The sequence below is a fragment of the Nannospalax galili genome, unplaced genomic scaffold (genome assembly GCF_000622305.1).
Source record: "Nannospalax galili isolate Female #2095 unplaced genomic scaffold, S.galili_v1.0 scaffold162, whole genome shotgun sequence".
NCBI classification, from domain to species: domain Eukaryota; kingdom Metazoa; phylum Chordata; class Mammalia; order Rodentia; family Spalacidae; genus Nannospalax; species Nannospalax galili.
In genome coordinates, this window is record NW_008350388.1 from 2329205 (window position 1) to 2350053 (window position 20849).

Below are 20849 nucleotides of genomic sequence, written 5' to 3' on the forward strand. Positions count from 1 at the left end.
CTGTAGAGATAGCGTGGTGGGAGTGAGGGTGGATAGGTGCGTAGGGGGTGGTTGGGGGGGGGGGGGGGGGGGGGGGGGGAGGGTGGTGGTAGCTTCAGATTACCTTCAAATATAGGAAAAATAATGGTAAGGAAGAGAGGAGAGGAGAAAGGGAGGAGAGAAAAGAGAAGGCAAATGGTAAGGTAAATAATATAAAACATAAGCAATCAGTAAACTAAAGGGAATCCCTCAAGTTACTTTTCTAACTTTCCATACATTTGGAAGAATATCACAATTAAAAGTTACCTAAAAATCTCATAAAACTACAAAAATAGATATATGGTCAACACACATCATTCTAAAATTGAGACATTTTCTGAAAGAAAGACTATGGTCTAATAAACTTGCCCACTGCATCCCTCTCTTGAAAAGATGAGCCATGGTGCACTTTAAAATCTGTTTACCTGGATTCCATCCAACACTGCCACAGTACTCTGCTCAGGAAAGCTTGTTAAAATGGAACACCCATTAAAATCTTACACAAATATAAATATTCTGAGAAAACAATTGGAGAACCACTTGCCTAATATCTATTTCCTGACCATAGTTATAGAAGAAATACTTGTGCTAGGAATAGTGAGAGGAGAAAGGAGAGATCTACCCAGAGGGACACAAGATCAGGATCATCCTCAAATAGTGAGTGAAAAATGACATGTGTCCAATAGTAAGAAAAAAATCATATACCGTCAACTGGCCATGTAGCCAACCCAAACAATACATGCAGGCTATTACTGTATGGTATCTAGTTGCCCCTGGGTACCTACATGGAATTGATTCTGGCACCCCTGAGAATACCACAGCTCACAGATTCTTGAGTCCCTCCAACAAAATGACACAGCATCTGCATATACCCCTCACACATCCTCCTGTACATTTTAAATCATATTTGTTACCACTAATATTTCACTGTAGATGCTATGTATGCAGCTATACATTCTGTTATGCGGGAAATCGTCAAGAAAAAAAATGTCTGGACCTGTTTAATACACTTTCCTCTCCAAATATTTTTGATGCCTAGCTGGTTGAATTCAGAAACACAGAATCCAAGGATATGGAGGATGACTATATTTAAAAGGGGGCAGATATTCCCCAAATTGAGTTTCAATTGAGTATGCTCTGCTTCCCAGTGATGCTAGATCTGACTCTCCAGTGCTGGCTCAGACAGTTCCGTGATGAAGAGGATGCCGTTCCAGCCATCCATGAGCTCTCAGTCTAATGATGGAAGTGAGAAGGAGGTGAATGCACTCAGTGGAACTGTGGTATTCAAGCATTTAGTAGTAGGGGATGGGAGCACAGGTCAGTTGGAGAGTGCATTTGGAGCATGTGTGAGGTCCTGGGTTCGGTTCCCAGCAACAGCAGCAACCACAAAGTGTTGGATTTTATAAGAACAAAAAGGAGTACCTAACTTAGATAGGGAAGGTTTTCCCAAAGAGGTATTTAAGCTAAAATAAGTTAACGCATGCTAAATTCTTGTGCTAAAGTATTCAAAAAGACTTTTGTTATATTTTTGTCATCTAATATTACCTGGTACCACTGCAGAATAAAAACAAAAGCAAGCAAACATATATGTGAACATATATATATATATACACATAAATATGTATATATGAATGTGTATACATGTACACACACACACACACACACACAGACACTCCCATTAGCTTAAAGTCTAGATGCAATTTAAACTACAACATTGATGTCACCCCAAATAACCATCTTGGATTTTTTTATTTTTTTGAGGGCAGGGCATGATGGTACACACCTTTAATCCCGGCACTCTGGAGCCCATCTTGGAATTCTTACAAAAGTACCTCTAGTCAGGTGTGTTCAACCTGTGGCTCCCAAAAACAGCATGTATTCCAAGACAGCTATGAATGTGACCCAACACATTCATAGGCGACAACATAATGTCTCAATGCCATAAGGTTGCACACCCCTGCTAGACTCACCTAGGATTTCAAGTATACAGAGTCAAATAATTGGAAGCAAAAAACAAATAAAGAAACAAAACAAGAACAACCAAATCAGAACTAGAGCAGTGCGAGGAGCCAGGAAGTGATAAGCACTGTTTACCTGTCAGCTGGCATTGATGGATCTTGTGCTCTGTAATGTCGCTCAGTGACTCAAACACCTGGAGGCAGCTGTCACAGCTGTGCACAGCGTCGTCCTCCAACTCCTCCCCGTCTTCTGGCCTCTTCTTGCAGTCTATTGCCTCTCCATCTTCAGCCTTGTCTTCAAGTTTACAGTTGGGGTCTGAAAGAAAATCAAGGCTGTAAGTGCAGGTTTTAAAGACAGGCTCTTGTAAAGTAGCATTTAATCTGCTTGCTACTGAAAACAGAAACACCATGTCCCCTGCAGCTGCCATGGAGTGCTTGGTTGTCAGCTTATATGGAAGGATCAAAAGTAAGCCTTCCCTAAAATTTGTCGGGTTTTGATTATTAGCTGAACTTCCTTTCTCCCCATCACACGGCCTCTTCTTATTTCTCCCTTCAAGCAGACCGTCCGCCCTGAAGCTTCTCTGTCATTTTTTCCCTCAGCCTTTTAGGAGCTTTTCCTTAAAAGAGACAGATAAATCACTTTTAAAATAAACAGTCTTCAGTGCAAAGGAAAAAAAAACTGTAGTTATAAGAATCAACCCTCTTTCTGCTAAATATACTCTTTCATGGGAAATTAGATCAGACAAAAGTCTAGAATAAGCTTGGCTAATTACCAGAGGCACGAAATTGACCTTTGCTTATAAACTGGTCAAAACGCATAGTTACTCCATTATTTGTTACAGAGACCGCAAAACAAGCTCTCTACCCAGCAAAACACTCTTTCAAGCACACACTCATGTGAAAATAGATGCTCTGTGTTTCGCTTCCAAAATTATAGAAACAAAAGATATGAACAGTTACAACTACAGTCATGTCAACAGCCTGCACTGGTATTACTAGTGTGATAAAGCCACAGGTTGCACAAACGGGAAGCAGTACCATTTTAACCTTAAGAATGACATCCAAATCACAGGGGAGATACAGGGTAAGGCACAGACAAGGTGTTCACTTAAGAGTTCCATGATTTTTTTTTGATTATTTACACTGTTTTTTGATTCATTATACAGCAGTCATCCCTGTTTCGATCACCAGAACCACTCTTTTTTTTTTTTAATGTATACATTGCAAAGGAGAGAAGTTTCCACCAAAACTCTGGGTAGGAAAGGAAAGGAGAGATGGGGGAAAACAGAGAAGGAGGGGCGGGAAGGAGGTCTGGAAGGATCGAGAACAAATCGCCTTAAGGAAAATTAGAACAATATAATCAGTGGCTTAATTTATGGGATACTCGTCGCTAATAAGAAAAAGTCCTCCAAAATCAGATAATATATAGTTCAAGTCAAAATAGAGGCATTTATTTTCTTTTTATATTGAGACATAGTCTCATATAGCCCAGGCTAGCCTAGAATTCACTACACAGCTGAGGATGACTTTGAACTTCTGAGTCTTCTGCCTCCACTTTCCAAGTACTAAGTATAAGCACGTAGCACCATGCCTGTTTTATGTGGTACTAGGAGTTGAATCCAGGGTTTCACACATGCTAGGCAAGCATTCTACCAACTGAGCTATATCCCCAGTCCAGGATCTCTATTTTCTTTACTATCTTGACTCATCAATGGACGTTACAAAATATTTAGTATTGTAAATGTCTCATTAAATAAACGTAATGTGACAGCCAAGAATTCACAAGACCTACATTTGGCACATTTTCATAGGCAAGCCCAAAGATGCTACCACCACACCCTCCCGCTGGCTCAAAGGGCCCCCTGCTAGCTGGCAGGCACCTTGCTTCTGGGAAGCCTTCTTCCACCCTTCATCCACATGCCCTTTTCTATCTAGCAGTTGTACCAAAGCCCTCCTTCGATCAGAAATAAACTTAAGAATTATCACTGCCCTTCAAATGATTTAGACAAGCCAAAATCCACTTCTATTTTATTATACAGAATAATCTCTCTGGGTCATGGAAAAGGCAGTATTCTTGTCACAAAGACCAAGATGTTTTGTTCATTTGTTTGAAGGAAGAGCATATTTAAGTAACTTAGAACTTCAGGTTGATTTGCCATCTGGAAAATCATTACCTCAACACTTTCTACAGTACCCATTTCGATATACTGGGGTTTAGATTTCTCCCTCCCTGTGAGAGTAATCACAGGATCCTTTTCCTTTGTCTTCACTCTGCCCAGTGCAACCCATCTTCAGGTAAATATTATTTAGTGATGGAGAGAAGGGGAAAGGAAAAAAATGAGAGTGCCTTAAAGAAGAAGAAGAAAAAAGCCCTTTCCTGGTATTTTCTCTGTAAATAGGAACAGATTAGTTACCTCCAAGTTAAAACTACAGGCCTATATTTTCCAAGACTGACACTATGTGACCCACCACATTGGAGTTTCCTGACTTTAAATGTTTCGTCTGGAGTCCCAGACGCAACAAATTGGTAATGGTCCAAAGATCTCCCACAAACTAGAGCCAAGTAGTAAAATACTGCCAACCCAGAGAGCAATTCAAAAAACTAACCGTCCCAGCCACAGCAAAGTGACCCAACACCAGCAAATACTTGTTGGAGGCAGGATGCACATGCTGAATATTTTTCATTGTTTTGCATGAATTGCTAGTTTCTCAAAAAACCTAACAGTACTCAGGGAAATGTGGGTGCAGGGTCTGAATTTTAATGTTATTATTTAAATGCTACACACCAAGCTTGCAGACCTGTTTGTCTTTAAATAAGAAGACTGAATACTTTAAGTAGCGTGCAGAGAAAAATGACAAAAACTCATCCTCCATATCATTGAGGAATATGGGCATTTTATACAAATCCAGTATCAAAACATACCAAAAAAATATAAATACACAGAGCTTTGGCTCCTCGAAGCTAAAGACGGACCTCCCAGCCTGTACTCCCACCACCATGGCTGGTTATTAGGAGGGTCATTTTAAGACTAATAAAATGTTTTTGCCTGCACTTCTGGGTTTCCAGATAGAACCCTTTGGGGACTGAAGTCAGTCAGGCTGTTCAGTTCTTCTGCAACTTTAGATGCATGCTCCAGCCAACTGGCGGATTTGTTTTTAGGTCAACACTTAAGTGGGACCCTCTGGGAGGCGGGTTCGATTATACCCTATGATGCCTCTGTGTAATGAACACTAGCATCTCAGTCTCCTTATGAGGAGACTTTTTTTTCCAACCTCTACTTGTAGAAGAAATTCTTTCCTGCCCTTTCAAAAGATGTGTTTATTTGTGTGTGGGGTTTTCTGCTCCTGATGCCCGTGAGTGTGGGAAGAGTCTAGAAAGCTTCCATTGTCAACCATTTCTTTCCCACAGGTGGCTATACTTCAGTAATTGCACATGGCCTTAGTGATGGCGTTTTTATAAAGTCCTTTGAGATCCAATCATAAAAAATAATTGTATTACTCTGCGAGTCATTCAAACCTCTGACTTCAGCCTAAGGGGTTATAAACACAAGGCCCGTGCCTGTAAGTACTGCCCTGCCCCCCAGCACGGCTGCATGAAGGACAATTGTTCTTCCAAATACATTGTTGGCTATAAACCCTCTCACAGGGCAAGATTCTAAAATACACCCCCACTCCCATATCCCTACAGGGCAACTGCAAAGCACATCACAGTTCATGTACCTCTCTCTTCATCTCAAATGATGCCACCCAAACATGTGGCATCCATCGTAAAAGACCTCACCTGCTCACCCAGCCTCCCCGCTCATCCCTTCAAAGGGGTGGAGGGGATTGTGGGGTATCGGATTTCCAGGATTCTAATCTGAATCGAAGGTTGACTTTTGGAACAGAAACACAATTATTATTACTACTACAAATGGCAGCATTCTGTTTCCAAGTCTGTTAACATTATCTGTAAAGGGGGGTGTAAAAGAGGCTTGATTTTCCTCTCGTTCTGCTCCCTGGCAGGTAGTTCTTTCCTTCCTCCTCTTCTCAAGGACTCTTATTGCTTTAACTTGGTTTAAGAAAATTACAACTTTGGGGAAAATGAAAAATTGCCCTGGCTTAAGAGTGTTGGAGCAATAAACCCATGGACTTCAATTAATTCCAAGTGTGGGATCAGTTTTAGGCCAAACAGCAGAAATTCTATTCTGTCCATGTAAAAATGAGGTTTCACCACATTCACCTTTTTATAACCTATATAAAAGTCAAGTAAAAGTAATGAATACCTAACAGCCATCTCCGTGGACTGGCAAGGACTATCTGTACACTTGAAACTCATCTGACATATTTCTGTCTTTCCAACAAGGATCCCTGGCCTGATCAAAGCTAAAATGTCAAACTACTGAGAAAACAACCCAATTTCCAAGCCATTCAGCTGCCTAGAAACGGACCTCCTTCCAAGCCACTTTTGCATGGAAAAGCACTGGCAAAAGAAAGAAAAATGGAGAGATCATGTGGTTATAATTATTACCAGGCAAGGAATATTTCTGCAGCTCAGTGATGAAGTAAAACTCTGTCGCTCTCGGCTCCCAATAGTGTCCATCGCAAAACAACTGCCTCATTAAATCTCTGCAGTAAGATTAATATGCCGTAGCTGCACTACATTTATAACTTGGTACTCTATAAAAAGCACATTTAATGGTAAGAGCCAGAGCCGAGATACAAAGTATTACTATAAAAACTCCGGCAGCAGAGAGTGCACAGTGCAGGCCCTGGTCCTTCTTGCAGGACATATAAAGGAGGCTTTTCCTGGCTAATTCCATGCATGAAGCCCTACCTTAAAAACCAGACTCAGTTTTTATGAGGATGGCGGAAAACACAAGATTTTTGAGATGCTGTAAATACGAATGCAAGAAGATTACTTAATGACTTAGATTGGCGAGACATGAATGAACCCAAAACACCCCACGTGTACACAGGCACAGACTTGAACTGGACCATTTCCTAACAGTTTGCTCTCTGGTCATGGCCAACTTCTCACCAAATCAAACAACTATGGCTCAAATTGCTCAACCTTAAATCAACCAATACAGTCCCAAGAGAGTTCAAGAACTACCAACTCCAAAATACATACTGTTTTAAACATCTTTTTAAACAAGTCTTGATTTCATTGTTATTAGCACAACCTCGGGATCTTAATTAAAGTTATAAAAACTAAATATCCAAAGACATGTGATCCCAACACTGTAATACCACTGGAAAACAAGTGTAAGGGTTTTGCTCCTTCAGAAAATGTCTCAAGAGTGGCTGGCAAGATGCCTCAGTGGGTAAGGGGCCCTGCTACCAAGCCTGACGACCTAAGTTTGATCCCCATCCACCCATATGGTGGATGCACACCAAGACTTGTGTAATGTTCTTACACACACACACACACACACACACACACACATACACACTCACACACAATAAATAAATAAATAAATAAATAAATAAATAAATAGCAAATAAATAAATGTGATTGTTTTATCTAAGGCTATCTTCTAAGAATATTTTTATGTGTATGAGTGCTTTGCCTACATGTACATAAGTACACCTGTGTCATGCAATGGCTGTGGAGGCCAGAAGACAGCAATGGATTCCTTGGAACTGGAGTTAAGAATGGGTGTTAGGCCATCATGTGGGTGCTGGGAATTGAACCCAAGTCCTCTGCAAGAGCAGCCAGTGCTCTTAACCACTGAACCACCTCTCCAGTCCCCCAAGAATATTTCTGAAAGCATTAAAACTCCATGTCTTAAGCTGGGTGTGGTGGCTCGTGCTTTTAATCCCAGCACTCGGGAGGCAGAGGCAGGCAGATCTCTGTGAAATCTAGGCCAGCCTGGTCTACATATAGTGAGTTCCAGCTCAGCTATGGACTACTCTAGCATAAAAATCATAATGAAAGATGACTAACAAACTCAGATTAGCAACTATCTTGTGCCAAATGATAATTAATGATCTAATCTTGTATTTAAAGTTCACATATGGGCTGGGGAGATGGTTTAGTGAATGAAAGGACTTGCCATCTAAGAAAGAGGACCTGAGTTCAAATCCCAGGAACCCATATAAAAAGATGAACTCATATAGTGAGATTCTGAAATTCCAGCACTCTCCTATGGGAAGATGGATGTGGTTATAGAAGTAGAGGCTAGAGAATCCCTAGAGTTTTGGGGGGCTTGCTAGTCTGGGACTGGCCATGGACAAACAGTGAAGAGACCCTGTCTCAAATAAGGCAGAGGGTAAAAACTGACACCTGGGTTGTTCTTTGACTTCCATAGATGGATGTGTTCTGGTACACACGCCCGCAGTCACATACATGACCACAGAAACATACACCCATAACACCTTGTTTAAACACACACACACACACACACACACAAATATAAATACATAATAAATAACAAGAGTACAAATAACTAACCATCTTTCTTGCTGACATATTTAGGAAATCATAAACTGTCTAAAGCAAACCATACGTTAATGTATTCTTCTCACACATGTGTTCAAAACATGTACCTTGATTTTTTTCTTTATGTTTTTGACCAACAGAGGGGGGAGCCATCTTCTGGCTCTGAAGGGTTAAAGAAAAGCAGAAAGCCTTCCTAGTGTTTAAAAACCGAAAGGCAGGATCATTATTTTGTGCTTTCTGGGTTCTAGATGTGCATTCTAACTTGAAATCCCCTAAGATGAAAACAGATTTAGGGAAAATAAATCGCACACTGTTATACAATGGCAAGCAGGCCCTAATGAAAGCATGCAGAATGCCAAACTGGGCAGCCAGCCGTCTGCCCCACACTTGCCTGCTGGCGGCTGTCTCATTTTTATTCTTTTACTGTCAAGTAAAGGTAAACAAACAAGCAAAAACAAAAAGGCATAATCAAGTGAGCGGCTGGACACAAGCATCCTGACTCAGCTCAGAGGGATGGGGACAAGGATCACAGGTGCAGCATGGCTAGGTGCCAATAGGTCCAAGGAGCACACAAGTGGTCAAGGATAGTATTACCATTCTTAGGGCTCTAAAGATGGCTCAGCAGGTAGAGGCCTGTACTCTGCAAGGCCTCTGCTCTTGCAGAAGACCAAAGTTCAGTTCCCTGTGCCCACATCCAGCAGCTTTCAACTACCTATAACTCCAGTTCCAAGGGATATGACACCCTTCCTCAAAGGTACCTACATCTACCTGCACATACCCACACCCATACACATAATTTAAAAAATGACAAATCTAAAAATAAATAGATTATGCTCTTTGTCAGGTATGATGGTGCATGCCTGTGATCTCAGTACTCAGGAGGCAGAGGCAGGAGGGGCACAAAATTGGTAATCAGCCTGGGCAACACAGGCTTTATCTTACTTTATTTGCAATGTTTATTTTCTACTCAACTCTCTGAAAATTATGAAACTACATTCTAGAAGGAAAGAAAAACATTTTCATCTATTCCTTCTCCCCCTTTGTCTACAAAAGCTTTTCAGACAGAAAGATTATCACTGCATTCAAACAAATCACTGCTGACGTTTGGAATTTCTGCGATTTCCCTTGCTTGTTCCACAGGTCTACCGTGCTCCTTGAAGACTAATAAGCAATATGACAGAAGCTCTCCTATCAAGAAGATGCCAAACGTGAATTTATCACATCTCTCCATCTACAATGAAGTTCCTTGAGAGGGGTGCTGAGTGGGAGTGAATTGAAAGCAGTTTAAAACCTTGGAACCAAATGCAAAGTTCCTCTTCTTCCAATCAGAAAATTGTATCCAAATTTCTTCCACATCCTTCCTCTATTACCTAATCACAAGACCCTGTGGAGGAGAGCAACTCGGGACACTCGGCCATTCAAGAGAAGAGTAGTTACAAGCATCATCCTACTTCAAGCTCATCTAACTTCAGAATGAGTCACTGGGCCTACCTTGTCATGGCTTCAGAAAACAAACATGTACCGGGCACCTTGGCTCAGTCCCTGAGAGTTCACAAAATAAGATGAGCCTAATCCATCCCAAGGAGCTTTTGATCTGCCATCATTTCCAAAGTAGTTGGTCAGAAACATGTTCACAGGTGTGCTGGATAGCTTTAGTGTCAACTTGACACACCTGGGTTGAGGGAGCCTCAATTGGGGAATTGCCTCCATTGGACTGGCCTGTGGCCGTGTCTGTGGGTCATCTTCTTGATTATTGAGTGAGGTGGGAGGGCCCAGCCCACTGTGGGTGGTGCCGCCCCTGGGCAGGTGGGCCTGTGTTGCATAAGAAAGGCTGAGCAGGAGCCAGGGGAGCAAGCCAGTAAGCAGAGCTCCTCCATGGCCTGTGCTCCAGCTCCTGCCTCCAGGTTCCTGCCCTGAGTTCCTACTTTGGGCTCCCCAATGAACTGTGACCTGGAAGATATAAGACAAATAAACCCTTTGCTCCCCAAGTTGATAGTGGTCAGAGTGTTTTGTCATAGCTATGGAGACTCAAACTAGAACAGGTTTAAAGATGCTGGTCCTTTTAGAACTAGAGTGACCAGAGGCAAGTTAAAAAGTCACTAGAAGCCACAAATGTTCCCTAGAGCCTTCAACATCTTGGCCACTTACCCAAATCTGCCATGCAGATGGAGGTGGGGAATGGGGGGAGGGGTAGCTGTGTCATGACATGATTAGGCCTGACCAACTCATCTAGGGAGAGAAACACCAAAACGCCAGTGAGGCCAGGGGAGCAATGTGTGGAGATGGAGGCAAGGCAGCGAAATTGAACAGGGACATTTTAGTCTAAGCAGAGCAGCTTTTTAAGGAACAATAACACTGGAACCTGGTAGAAGTCAGCTTCCCAAACCTGGGCAGAGCTGGCTGAAGCCACAGATGCCTAAAACAGCAGGCTGCCTGTAAAGAAATACAAGTACTTCAGCACTACTCAAATGTGGGGCACTAGTAGAGCACAAAAGAAGGGAACAGTGGCTAAGTGTGGCCGGAAGCAATGCTATATACATCACAAGGGAACTACCATGTGCCAAACATTCGCTGGCCAATGGGGTGCCAGAAGTCACCTCACTTATAAAGATGCTGCTTTTGGTCACTGAGAGGATGGACTGGACAAAGACCAGACCAGGAAACAGGGAAAGCGATATGGTTGTCACAAGAATAAACAAGAGAAGGAGGAGAGAGTGCAAACCAAGTCAGGGGGGAGAAAGGAAACAAGGAAACAAAGGGTTCATGGGTCCTCCACAAGCACTTTGAAAAAAGGATTTAGAGGGCTGGTGGGAAGAGGGCAGTGGGGAGCAGCTGCATGTTGACCAGACACTGGGGCTGGGATGCCATTCCTAGACATGAGCTTGGTTTTGTTTTTCTGTGGTTTTTTCTTTTTATATTTATTTATTGGGGGGATGGGGGATGTGCATGCAATGACACACATGTGGAGGTCAGAGGAAAACTTGTGAAAGTCAATTCCATCCTTCTACCATGTGGGTTCCAGGGACAAAACTCAGGTCCTCAGGCTTGATACAGTAAGCACTTTTACCTGCTGAGACAGCGCACTAGCCTGAACTTGCTTTCTTGGCAAAAACAGGTATGTTCGGGCTAAGGACTTTCTCTTCTAAACTTTTCACACACCCGGATTTTTTGTCCTGAAGCCATTTTCCCACATATCTAAGTTTTGGCAAATAGACACCAAGGAAGGATGGAGAACAGAGGACCATACCAACTAACTTTTCATCTAGCACAGTGTTTTCAGGACTCCAAAGGCACTAATCAAGACCTTGAGAACTTGGGTGAGACACTTCACTTTTCTAGTTGTATTTCAAATACACATCAAATCAAAATAAAATTAAACTGAAAACAAAGGCAGATATTGATTCTAATATTGCTTATTCTATCTTTTAAAATAACACTAAACATTTGTTTAAATAGCAATGTGATTTTTATATGCAGTTCATGATCCTTCTATAAAAAAAGCAGCATCCCTGGCCATTGCTTCCAATATAAAATCCTACTCAAAACTATAGAACCCTCTGGAGCGCAGTTGATAGAACGCTTAACTAGCATGCAGGAAGCCCTGGGTTAGAGCTCTGGTACTGCAGAAACCAGATGTGGCAGCACCTAGCACATGGGAGCTTAGAGGTGAGAAGATCAGGAATTCAAGTGTCATTTGGGGCTACACAGAGATTTAGAGCCAGCATGGAACACAGAAGACCCTGTCTCTAAAAAAATGAATGGGGCTAGAGAGATGGCTTCGTGGTTAAGAGCACTGGCTGCTCTTGCAGAGGACCTGGGTTTGGTTCCCAACATCCACATGGCAGCTGACAACTGACCAGGGAATCTGACGCCCTCTGCTGGCCTCCACAGGATTTGCGTGCATGTAATACACTTACATACATGCAGGCAAAACACTAATATACATAAAATAAAAAAATTTAAAAAATGAATGAATGAGGGTCTAGAGAGATGGCTCAGGGTTAAGAGCACTGGTTGTTCTTGCAGAAGACCCGGGTTCGAATCCCAGCACCCACATGGCAGCTAACCACTGTACATAACTCCCATCCCAGGAGTTCTTCTTCTGTCTTCTGTGAGCACTGAAAGGCACAGGTGCACTTACCTACATGCAGGCAATACACACATGCACATAAAATAAAAATAATAAACAAAATATTTTTTTAAAAAATGAGTTAATGAATGAAATCCTCACAAAAAGGCACAGATATTGTACCACATGATGTGACACAGCCACGGAGGGTGTTGCTAGGACCAGTCTCATGCTGTTTGGACTTTCAAAACCTTCCAAAACTGAGCCAAAATAACTTTCCTTTAAATACACACACACACACATATAATGTTCATGGTAAGCACACAGAACCTTCTGTAGAAGAAAATCAGTAAGAACCCACAAAGGATGATAACAATTATACAAAAGAAATAGATGAAAGACTAAGCGGGTTCAAAAACTCAAACTCATCTAGCCTACTAAGTAAAGAAAAAGTTGCCTCATTCATTTTTTTTAAAAAATGTTTTATTTATTATTTTTATTTTCTGTGCATAACTGTATCGTCTGCACGTAAGTGTACCCATGTCCATGGACATCAGAAGAGGGCGCTGGATCCCCTAGAACTGGAGTTACAAACAGTTGTTAGCTACCATGTGAGTGCTGGGAACCAAACCAGGGTCCTCTACCAGAGCAGCAGGACTCTTAACCTCTGAGCCATCTCTCCAGTCCCCTATTTTTAAATGAAGGTTTTTACAGTGAAAATCTTTTTGCTGATCTGTCTTGGGGTATTTTGTCTGTTTTGGTGTTTTGGGGTTTTTTGGGGGGGTAGGGGAATGTTTTATTTTGGGTTTGTTTTGGGGTACTTTTTGTTTTGGCATGAATCTTTGCCACATTGAATGCTTCAGTCTTCTGACTATCCAATGTCTTCCCATTCAACAGACACATTCAACTCTTATCTTGAACTTCCTGTGCAAACCAAACAAAAGCAGTGACTACATTCCCTTGCTCAACCTTCAACCAAGACCCTTTCTTCCTTCTTATAGAAGAATTATATTACAGAAAAGCATTTTCAACAGTCACATTGAAAGTACTAATTCCTCTGCAGAAAAACAATTTTAAAATTGCTGAAAATCTACTGTGGAAGGAACCAAATTACTTCAAAGTATGTATGTATTTATCAACTAATCAACTAAACACAGGGCTTCAGGTACAGTTATTTTTTTGGGGGGTGGGGTTCTTTTTGAGACAGGGTCTCCCCGTAGCCCCAGCTGTCCTGGAACTCACTATGTAGACCAGGCTGGCCTTGAACTCACAGAGATCCACCTGCCTCTGCCTCCCCAGGGCTGGGATTAAAGGCGTGTGCCACCATGCCTGGTGTGGTACAGTTATTTTAAGCAAGAAACTTTGCGCCCTGAAGCCTACAAGTTCTTTTACAATGTAGCAGTACTTCCCTTTACATTTTGAAAAGGTAAATTCCAAACTCATTCACAAAAATCAATCTAGTATTATCACTCAGTTCTCTTTATTCACAACTGTGGTTCCTCTCCTTGTTTTATGACTTAGAATGGTCCGTCTCTAAAATGCAATGATATATTTGAAAGACAGGGACAAATGGACATGTGTAACAACTGTCAATACAATATTCTGTACACTTAACATTCCATAAACAGAATCATACCAACCAGGAGCATAGAAACTCCTTTCATCTCTTTTTTCCCCTTCAGTATGTTCCCCAACCTTTTCCAAATGGTTTTCTAACACACTGGGACCAAAGTGCTATTAAAACAAAGCGGAAGGACTGGAGAGTTGGCTCAGCCAGTAAGGCTCTCGCCTTGCAAGCAGGAAAGGATCTGAGTTCAAGCCTCAGAACCAGGCCAGGAGTGATGACACATACTTGGCATCCCAGTGATAGGGAGGCAGAGACAGGCAGATTTCTCAGGAGAGCTGGCCAGCCAGCACACCCTAATGGGCAAGCTCCAGACCAATGAGAGACTCTGTCTCAAAAATGAGGCAGATAGGAATGACACCCAAGGTTGTCCACCTGCCTCCACATGCAAGAGTGTGTGCGTACATGCATGCGTGCGTGCGCACGCACACACACACACACACATACACACACACACACACACCCCAAATTAATAAGTAAATAAAGTAAAATGTGATTCTTGGACAAATGTAAAAAAAGATTTTTTTTTCTTTTCATACCTATTTACACACAAATAGCAAGGCCCTATTTATAAGTGATCCTGTTTAGGAAGACAAGTGAATTCCAAACAAACGCCCTGATAACTCAATGATTCAGCAAAAGTAAAAGACAAGTCCTATTAAAATAAGGTACATGATTCTACAATGAAAGATCAGAGCAGAAAGTGGGGCTGTGATTCATGACTTACAAGCTATTATAGTCTACAAGAAAATTTATGTTTAGTTGAAAAAAATCCATTTTGTCTTCTTCTAAATGGATTAATAGATTTAAAAATACATACAACCCAAATGTCTGAGGTTCCTTTAACATGATGTAAAACAAGAAAAGCCACACAACCAAAAATAAATTATAAAAATAGCTTATTATTGATCGTATCATTCTGCAATACTTTCCTTAAGAAATTGGGAACAAAGGAAATAAAAGAGCATCATTTTTAAACTTTTCAGCTGTACTTTTCCTAGAACACCTAGAATTTTTTTTCCTAGAAAAAAATTCTTCGAGTTTCCTTGTAAATTTAATTTTTATTTAGTTTTAACACAATTTTCCCAAAATGCATACCTTAAGAATGCAGGTTTTCCTACAGAATTGGCAACCTTGCCATACACACATTCAATCTGCATGTATCTGAAGACCAGTAATAAAGACACCAGAGTCATTTGCATAATCAATAGACAATTTACAGAGCTACCCAGACAGAACTGAAAGTGAACGGGTACAACATTATCTGAGCTACTATAAATTAATAGTTGTTGGTGGAAACATGTTCCCACTTACACTGTCTCAATTTTGACTTGTCAAGATAATGTGATCACATATGAAATATTTCTACAGTATGGATGCTATGTAAATGTATTTTCAAGCAGGATATGGAGGCCCAGGCCTGCAATCCTAGCACTTGGGAGATAGAGGCAGGAGGATCAGGAGTTGAGAGTTTAAGGTCATCCTTAGTTACTTAATGAGTCTGAGAACAAGCCTGGGCTACATGAGGCCCTTCCTCAAAACAAAACAAAGCAAAGCAAAGAATACAGATGCAGACACACACACACACACACACACACACACACACACACACACATACACACACACACACACACAAGGATGGGAAGTCAAGTCTCTCTCAACCAAGAATGTCTAGGATCATAGAAGGTAATATCTAGAATTATAAACACTGAGATTGTTCTTCCTTGATCTGTCACCAAGTCAGGACCCATGATATTTAAGCTGTCTGGATCTTGGGGTTGATGGGATGAGTCGTAGAGAGTCCTTCCTGCTCCACAGTCCCACAGTCAGTGTCCTTCCTCTCTCACACCCACAATGCCTCACACAGAAGAGTTCCTTAGTTCATTCCTAAGATGTTCAGCTCTGCCATGACTGACCTTTCAGAAAACTACACTACCACCCTTTATAAAATATTTTCTAGAACATGAAATGACCCCAAATTGGAACTCCTGTGTCACAGGCATTGGAGGCTATTCCACTCGTTAAAAGTGGCCTCTCACAATTCTCTTGGCTCCCCACTCAGATTTCCATTACTCCTTGTCGCACTGCATTTAGCATTAAGATTGAAGGAAAAAGAATAAATGGATATTTGAAAGTCATCTGATTGGAGATAGTAACATGTGACTTTCTATAGAAAGTCAATTTTAGGACAGTTGTCTTTAATAAAAAGAGAAAGACAAGAGAGCATCCACCAGAATGTCACTTGACAAAAGAATGCCAAGGTTAGCCAGTGGCCACTCGCAGGCTGGGTCTCGGAGGCCCAAAGGGCCAGGAGCAGTCAAGCAAGTCACTTGCCCCTGGGAGTGAGGACCTGGCTGGTGGTGACTTCAGAGACTGAACAGAGAGAAGAGGGCTGCTGGCCAATGAACAAGCATGGACTAGGGGCACTAACAATGAAGCAAATGCAAGTTAGGATTTCCACAGGGGAAAAAAATGGAGAATAAATAATGACAACATTTTAGACAATCTGCTGCAAAATAAGACTTAAAATAAAAGGAAAGCAATGTCCTGACACAGCCAGACAGAGTGGTAGTTGACAGTCCCTCATTCTCCTTTAACCTTCAAACTCTACCCACATTTGCATCTGGACCCGCAGAAGGTCACTCTAAACCTAGAAGAAAATGCTTGCAGATAAGTGTATTGATGACTGAGGAGACAGAGGAAGCTGTTCCTTCTTCAGCTCAGTTCTTTGTATATGCAGGCCCAGGTTTACCCTTTAAGGATTACTGGCAAATCTATGATCAAACCTTGGTAAGGATATGTGAATTATTTTTCCTGGTTCCTCCCACAAGAACAATTAGACTATCTTTGCAAATTACCACTGGCCCTTCTGCAAGGCTCCTAAAAGACACCAACCTGACCTGCCAAAAAAAAAAAAAAAAAAAGGCAGAGGCTCCAAGGCTAATTACTTTCACTTGATGCTTCCCTTATCTTTTAATTGGAATTTGCACGGGAAGGTTTTTTTTCAGAATTCTCTCCATATTGGCAGGGTAAAGTTGGAATTTAGATTTTTATTACTGCCTTAGGCCAGTGTCAAGGTACTAGCCTTGGTGGACTGAACCCCAGAAAGATGTGTGTGAGTCCCTCACTCTCTTCTACGCATCTGTACCTCTGGACAGGGCCTCAAAAAGGACTGTTAGGCATAGCAGCCCATGCTTGCAATCCCAGCACCAGGAAGGCAGAAATCAGAGGACTGTGAATTCTGGCTCAGCTTGAGCATACAGTGAGACCCTGTCTCAAGAAGGAAGTTGGGGAAGAAGGAAGAGGACAGGAGGGGAGGAGAAGGAAGGAGTGGATGGGGGGAAAGGAAAGGAAGAAAGGAGAGAGAAGGGGAGGGGAGTAACTTAACCACCTGCTCAAGTCAAACTGAACAGAATTTCAGACCAGAGTACAGTTGAACACGCATGTCATAACCATCACACTTACTTTATCCATTAGTAAATGTTTGCTGGGTCATAGTCTAGAAATTCATTGAGGGGCTGAGGACCCAGGGGTGGGCAAGGGAAAGGGAAAGCCTTGAAGCCATGGAAATGGAGGACAGAATTGAAAGAGGGATTAGGGGAAAACAAAAGCAAACAAACAACAAAACCTACCAATCCGAGACACACCACAAAAAGCTTCCACATGACCAAAGAAAATTCACTAAGCACAAAGTCAAAAGACAAACTAGGTGAAATATTTTTAATAAGCAAGACAAAGGACACGTTTTCTAAATGACATGAAAGGCTGTTTCAAACAGAAGGATAAAAGCACTCAGGAAATAAAAAGGCAACTCTTAGAAAAATACAGTATATATAAGCATTAAAAAAGATGTTCAATCTACCTCATAACTACAGCAATGCTAATTAAAGTGTCAAGAGAAGACCACTTTGTTCACAAATCCTGTCAGTAAAGAGTAATATACCATAGCCACCTCCAGCCCAGCGGCTAGCAGCACTGCACACTGACCGTAGCTCTGTGGATATCATGTGGGTCTCCTCCATCAAAAATTTAAATAAATATATCCCCTTAACCAATAATGCAGTATTCAATAATATAATTTATATATTGAATAAAAATTCAATATATAAATATATTTAAATAAATATAACCTTAACCAATAATTGAGTTTCGAAGAGCATGCTGCATATCACATAATCATATGTGTCAGCAAGAAATGATGTTCACCAACGCATCATTTGTACATGGTAAGCTAAACCAACAAATAACTCAGTAAAAACATCTTGATGATCACAGGGTGGGAGGGGTGGGATGGGGTAAATAAACTTCAATCCTATGGCCCATCACGTGGCAGACAGGGGAGTGGTCCAAGGTGCTGATGCAGAGTAGTTGCCAGGAAATGTTATGGTTTGGATAATTTGTCCCCACAGGTTCCTGGGCTAGAAGCTTGGTCACATATATGGTGGTGTTGAGGCGGAGGAACCTTAAGAGGTGGGGTCCAGTGAATGGCAATTAGGGGTACCATTGTGAAAAAGAACTGAGGCTGGTCTCCAAGGGCAGATCAATACTCACAAGAGCAGCCTGTCCATAAGGTGATACCACACCATGCCGTGGCTCCTACCTGGAGCCAGTTCCCCTCTGTTCCCCCATCTTGTCATCATCATATTGCAACCCAAGTCAGGATATCAGCATCACCCTGGGCCCTCCATGTGCAGAATAAGCCTCTGTGCTTTATGAATCACTTGGTATTGGGTGTTTTGTTATAGCAATACCAAATGAATTAATACATATATTTAGGACTCCCACTTTGGCTTGGGGGGGATGCACCTGCAGACAAACATGCACACACAAACATACACACTCACAGATGCACACAGAATTATCTAAGAACCATGCTAAATGCCTTCCATTAGCTGTCCTCATCCTCTCTAAATAACTGTGAAACATAGATTTAAAGTGCAGCTGGAAGGAGCAACACGTTTTTTTGACTGATTAGCTTGTGCATGGCAGAGATACATCTCACTCTGACCTGATTTGGAGAAATACGTCGATGGGGGTAAGGCCTGGAGAGCCATACATCCTCACAGAGACTTGTCTTTTTTCTTTCTGAATAATATTATCTCAAATAGAAACAATAGAAAAAAAACAGGAAATGTGAGTTGGAAAGTGGGAAGGCAAAAAACAGCCAGGATTGGTAGTGCAAGCTGGACTCGGAATGTGGAGGCAGAAGGGTGAGGAGTTCAAGGTCATCCTCACTTGGCTACATAACCAGTTCAAAGGAGTCTGGGCTATACCAGGAGACCCTGTCTAAAAATAAAAGAAACTGACAAAATAGTAAAAGACTGCTAGAGAAGTGACTGTTCTAACTTCCACACTCTCTACATCCATTCTGAAGCAAAGAAGACACTGAGGGGCCAATGGGCTGGTGTGCGATGTCACTGCAGTGACTATCCTTGACGTGGAAACTATGCTGAGAATTGTCAAGCCCGTCAGAAACAGCATATTACATGACTGCTATATATTTTCTGCCCATGTGTTTGATAAATTGGAGAAGACAGATGTTGTCTTGATACCAAAATGAGTTTATCCTGTATTTATGGCGCATTATCAGAGTTAAAATAAACCCAGATATTTGGAAAAGCAAACAGAACTAAGCAATGACTAATTCAATGGATACAAATGCAGACAGTTTATTTAGAATGGGAAAACTAGGTCCCCAATAAAAAGATGCCCAGACTGTGCATACAAGTTAGTTATGTGCCAATAATATGAATGAGATGTCACTTGGATGACTTGAAAATATATTATTATGAAACTAGTGCTATCTGGAATTAACACTGTAGGTCTAACATTTGCACATACTATTATCTCCAAGAAGCACAGACTCAACGGGGTATGGCCCTTCCCACCGTCTCCTAGACACCTAACACCTATCTAGGGCTCAATGAGAAATCCTGCAGAATGCATGATCATGTTCAGTAATGGCAATCTAGAACATACTGAACTTATGTAGCTGGAGAGATGGCTCAGCAGTTAGGAACACTGGCTGCTCTTACAGAAGACCTAGGTTCAGTTCCCAGCACTCACATGGCAGCTAACAACCATCTGCAACTCCATCTGTAAGAGGATCTAATGCCCTCTTCTGGTCACCTTGGGCATTTCATGACACAGGTACACTTAACCTGCAGGCAAAACACTCATACACAGAAAATAAAAATAAATTACAAATAATAATAATAAACATACTGAACTTCACGATTGGCTAGAAAGTGCTGTCTCTATCCAGGGTGCCCAGCCTTTTCACATCATGATACAATGTTGTCATCTATACGTGTGTCGGGTTGCATGCATCGCTATCCTGGGATGCATACATCCGTGTGGTACAGGCTGGAGATGTGCTTCAGAGCCCTCCCTAACCTTACTGACTGGGAATGCCTAGCATCTCCTGTGTAACCCATCTTCACTGCCAATCATATCAAAGATACAGACCTCATCTGTATCCTTCACAGTATCCCCAACTCCTGATATTCCTAGACTGCTAAATAACAAAATTAATGTCCCAAGTAAATAAACTGATGCATTTGTTGATGTGTTCATCACCGACATTTTGGTCACAGCATTGAAAGAAGGGAGCAGCAAACTCTGCCTTCAAAGGCTGATGTATAAACAAGGAAGCCAACTTAGTGCTGTGTTGATCTATGAACGATGAGGTAAGGAAGGAACCAACACAGAGAAGAGTCATTAAAGGAGTCTTTAGAGATGAAAGTGATACTTGAG

At 41.6% G+C, this 20849-nt stretch overlaps 1 protein-coding gene across 5 annotated transcripts in view; it reads right to left on the reverse strand.

Moving 5' to 3' along the window:
* Znf521 (zinc finger protein 521) overlaps positions 1–20849 on the reverse strand; it is a 299735-nt gene that overhangs the window by 266240 nt on the left and 12646 nt on the right. For all 5 annotated transcript variants that reach the window (XR_003851828.1, XM_008847632.3, XM_008847631.3 and 2 more), the window contains one exon: positions 2113–2292. Coding sequence is in view for 2 of the 5 variants with exons in the window: in XM_008847632.3 (XP_008845854.1) it covers positions 2113–2292 (180 nt within the window). In the remaining 3 variants the exon portion in view is untranslated. The remainder of the gene's footprint in view (positions 1–2112; positions 2293–20849) is intronic.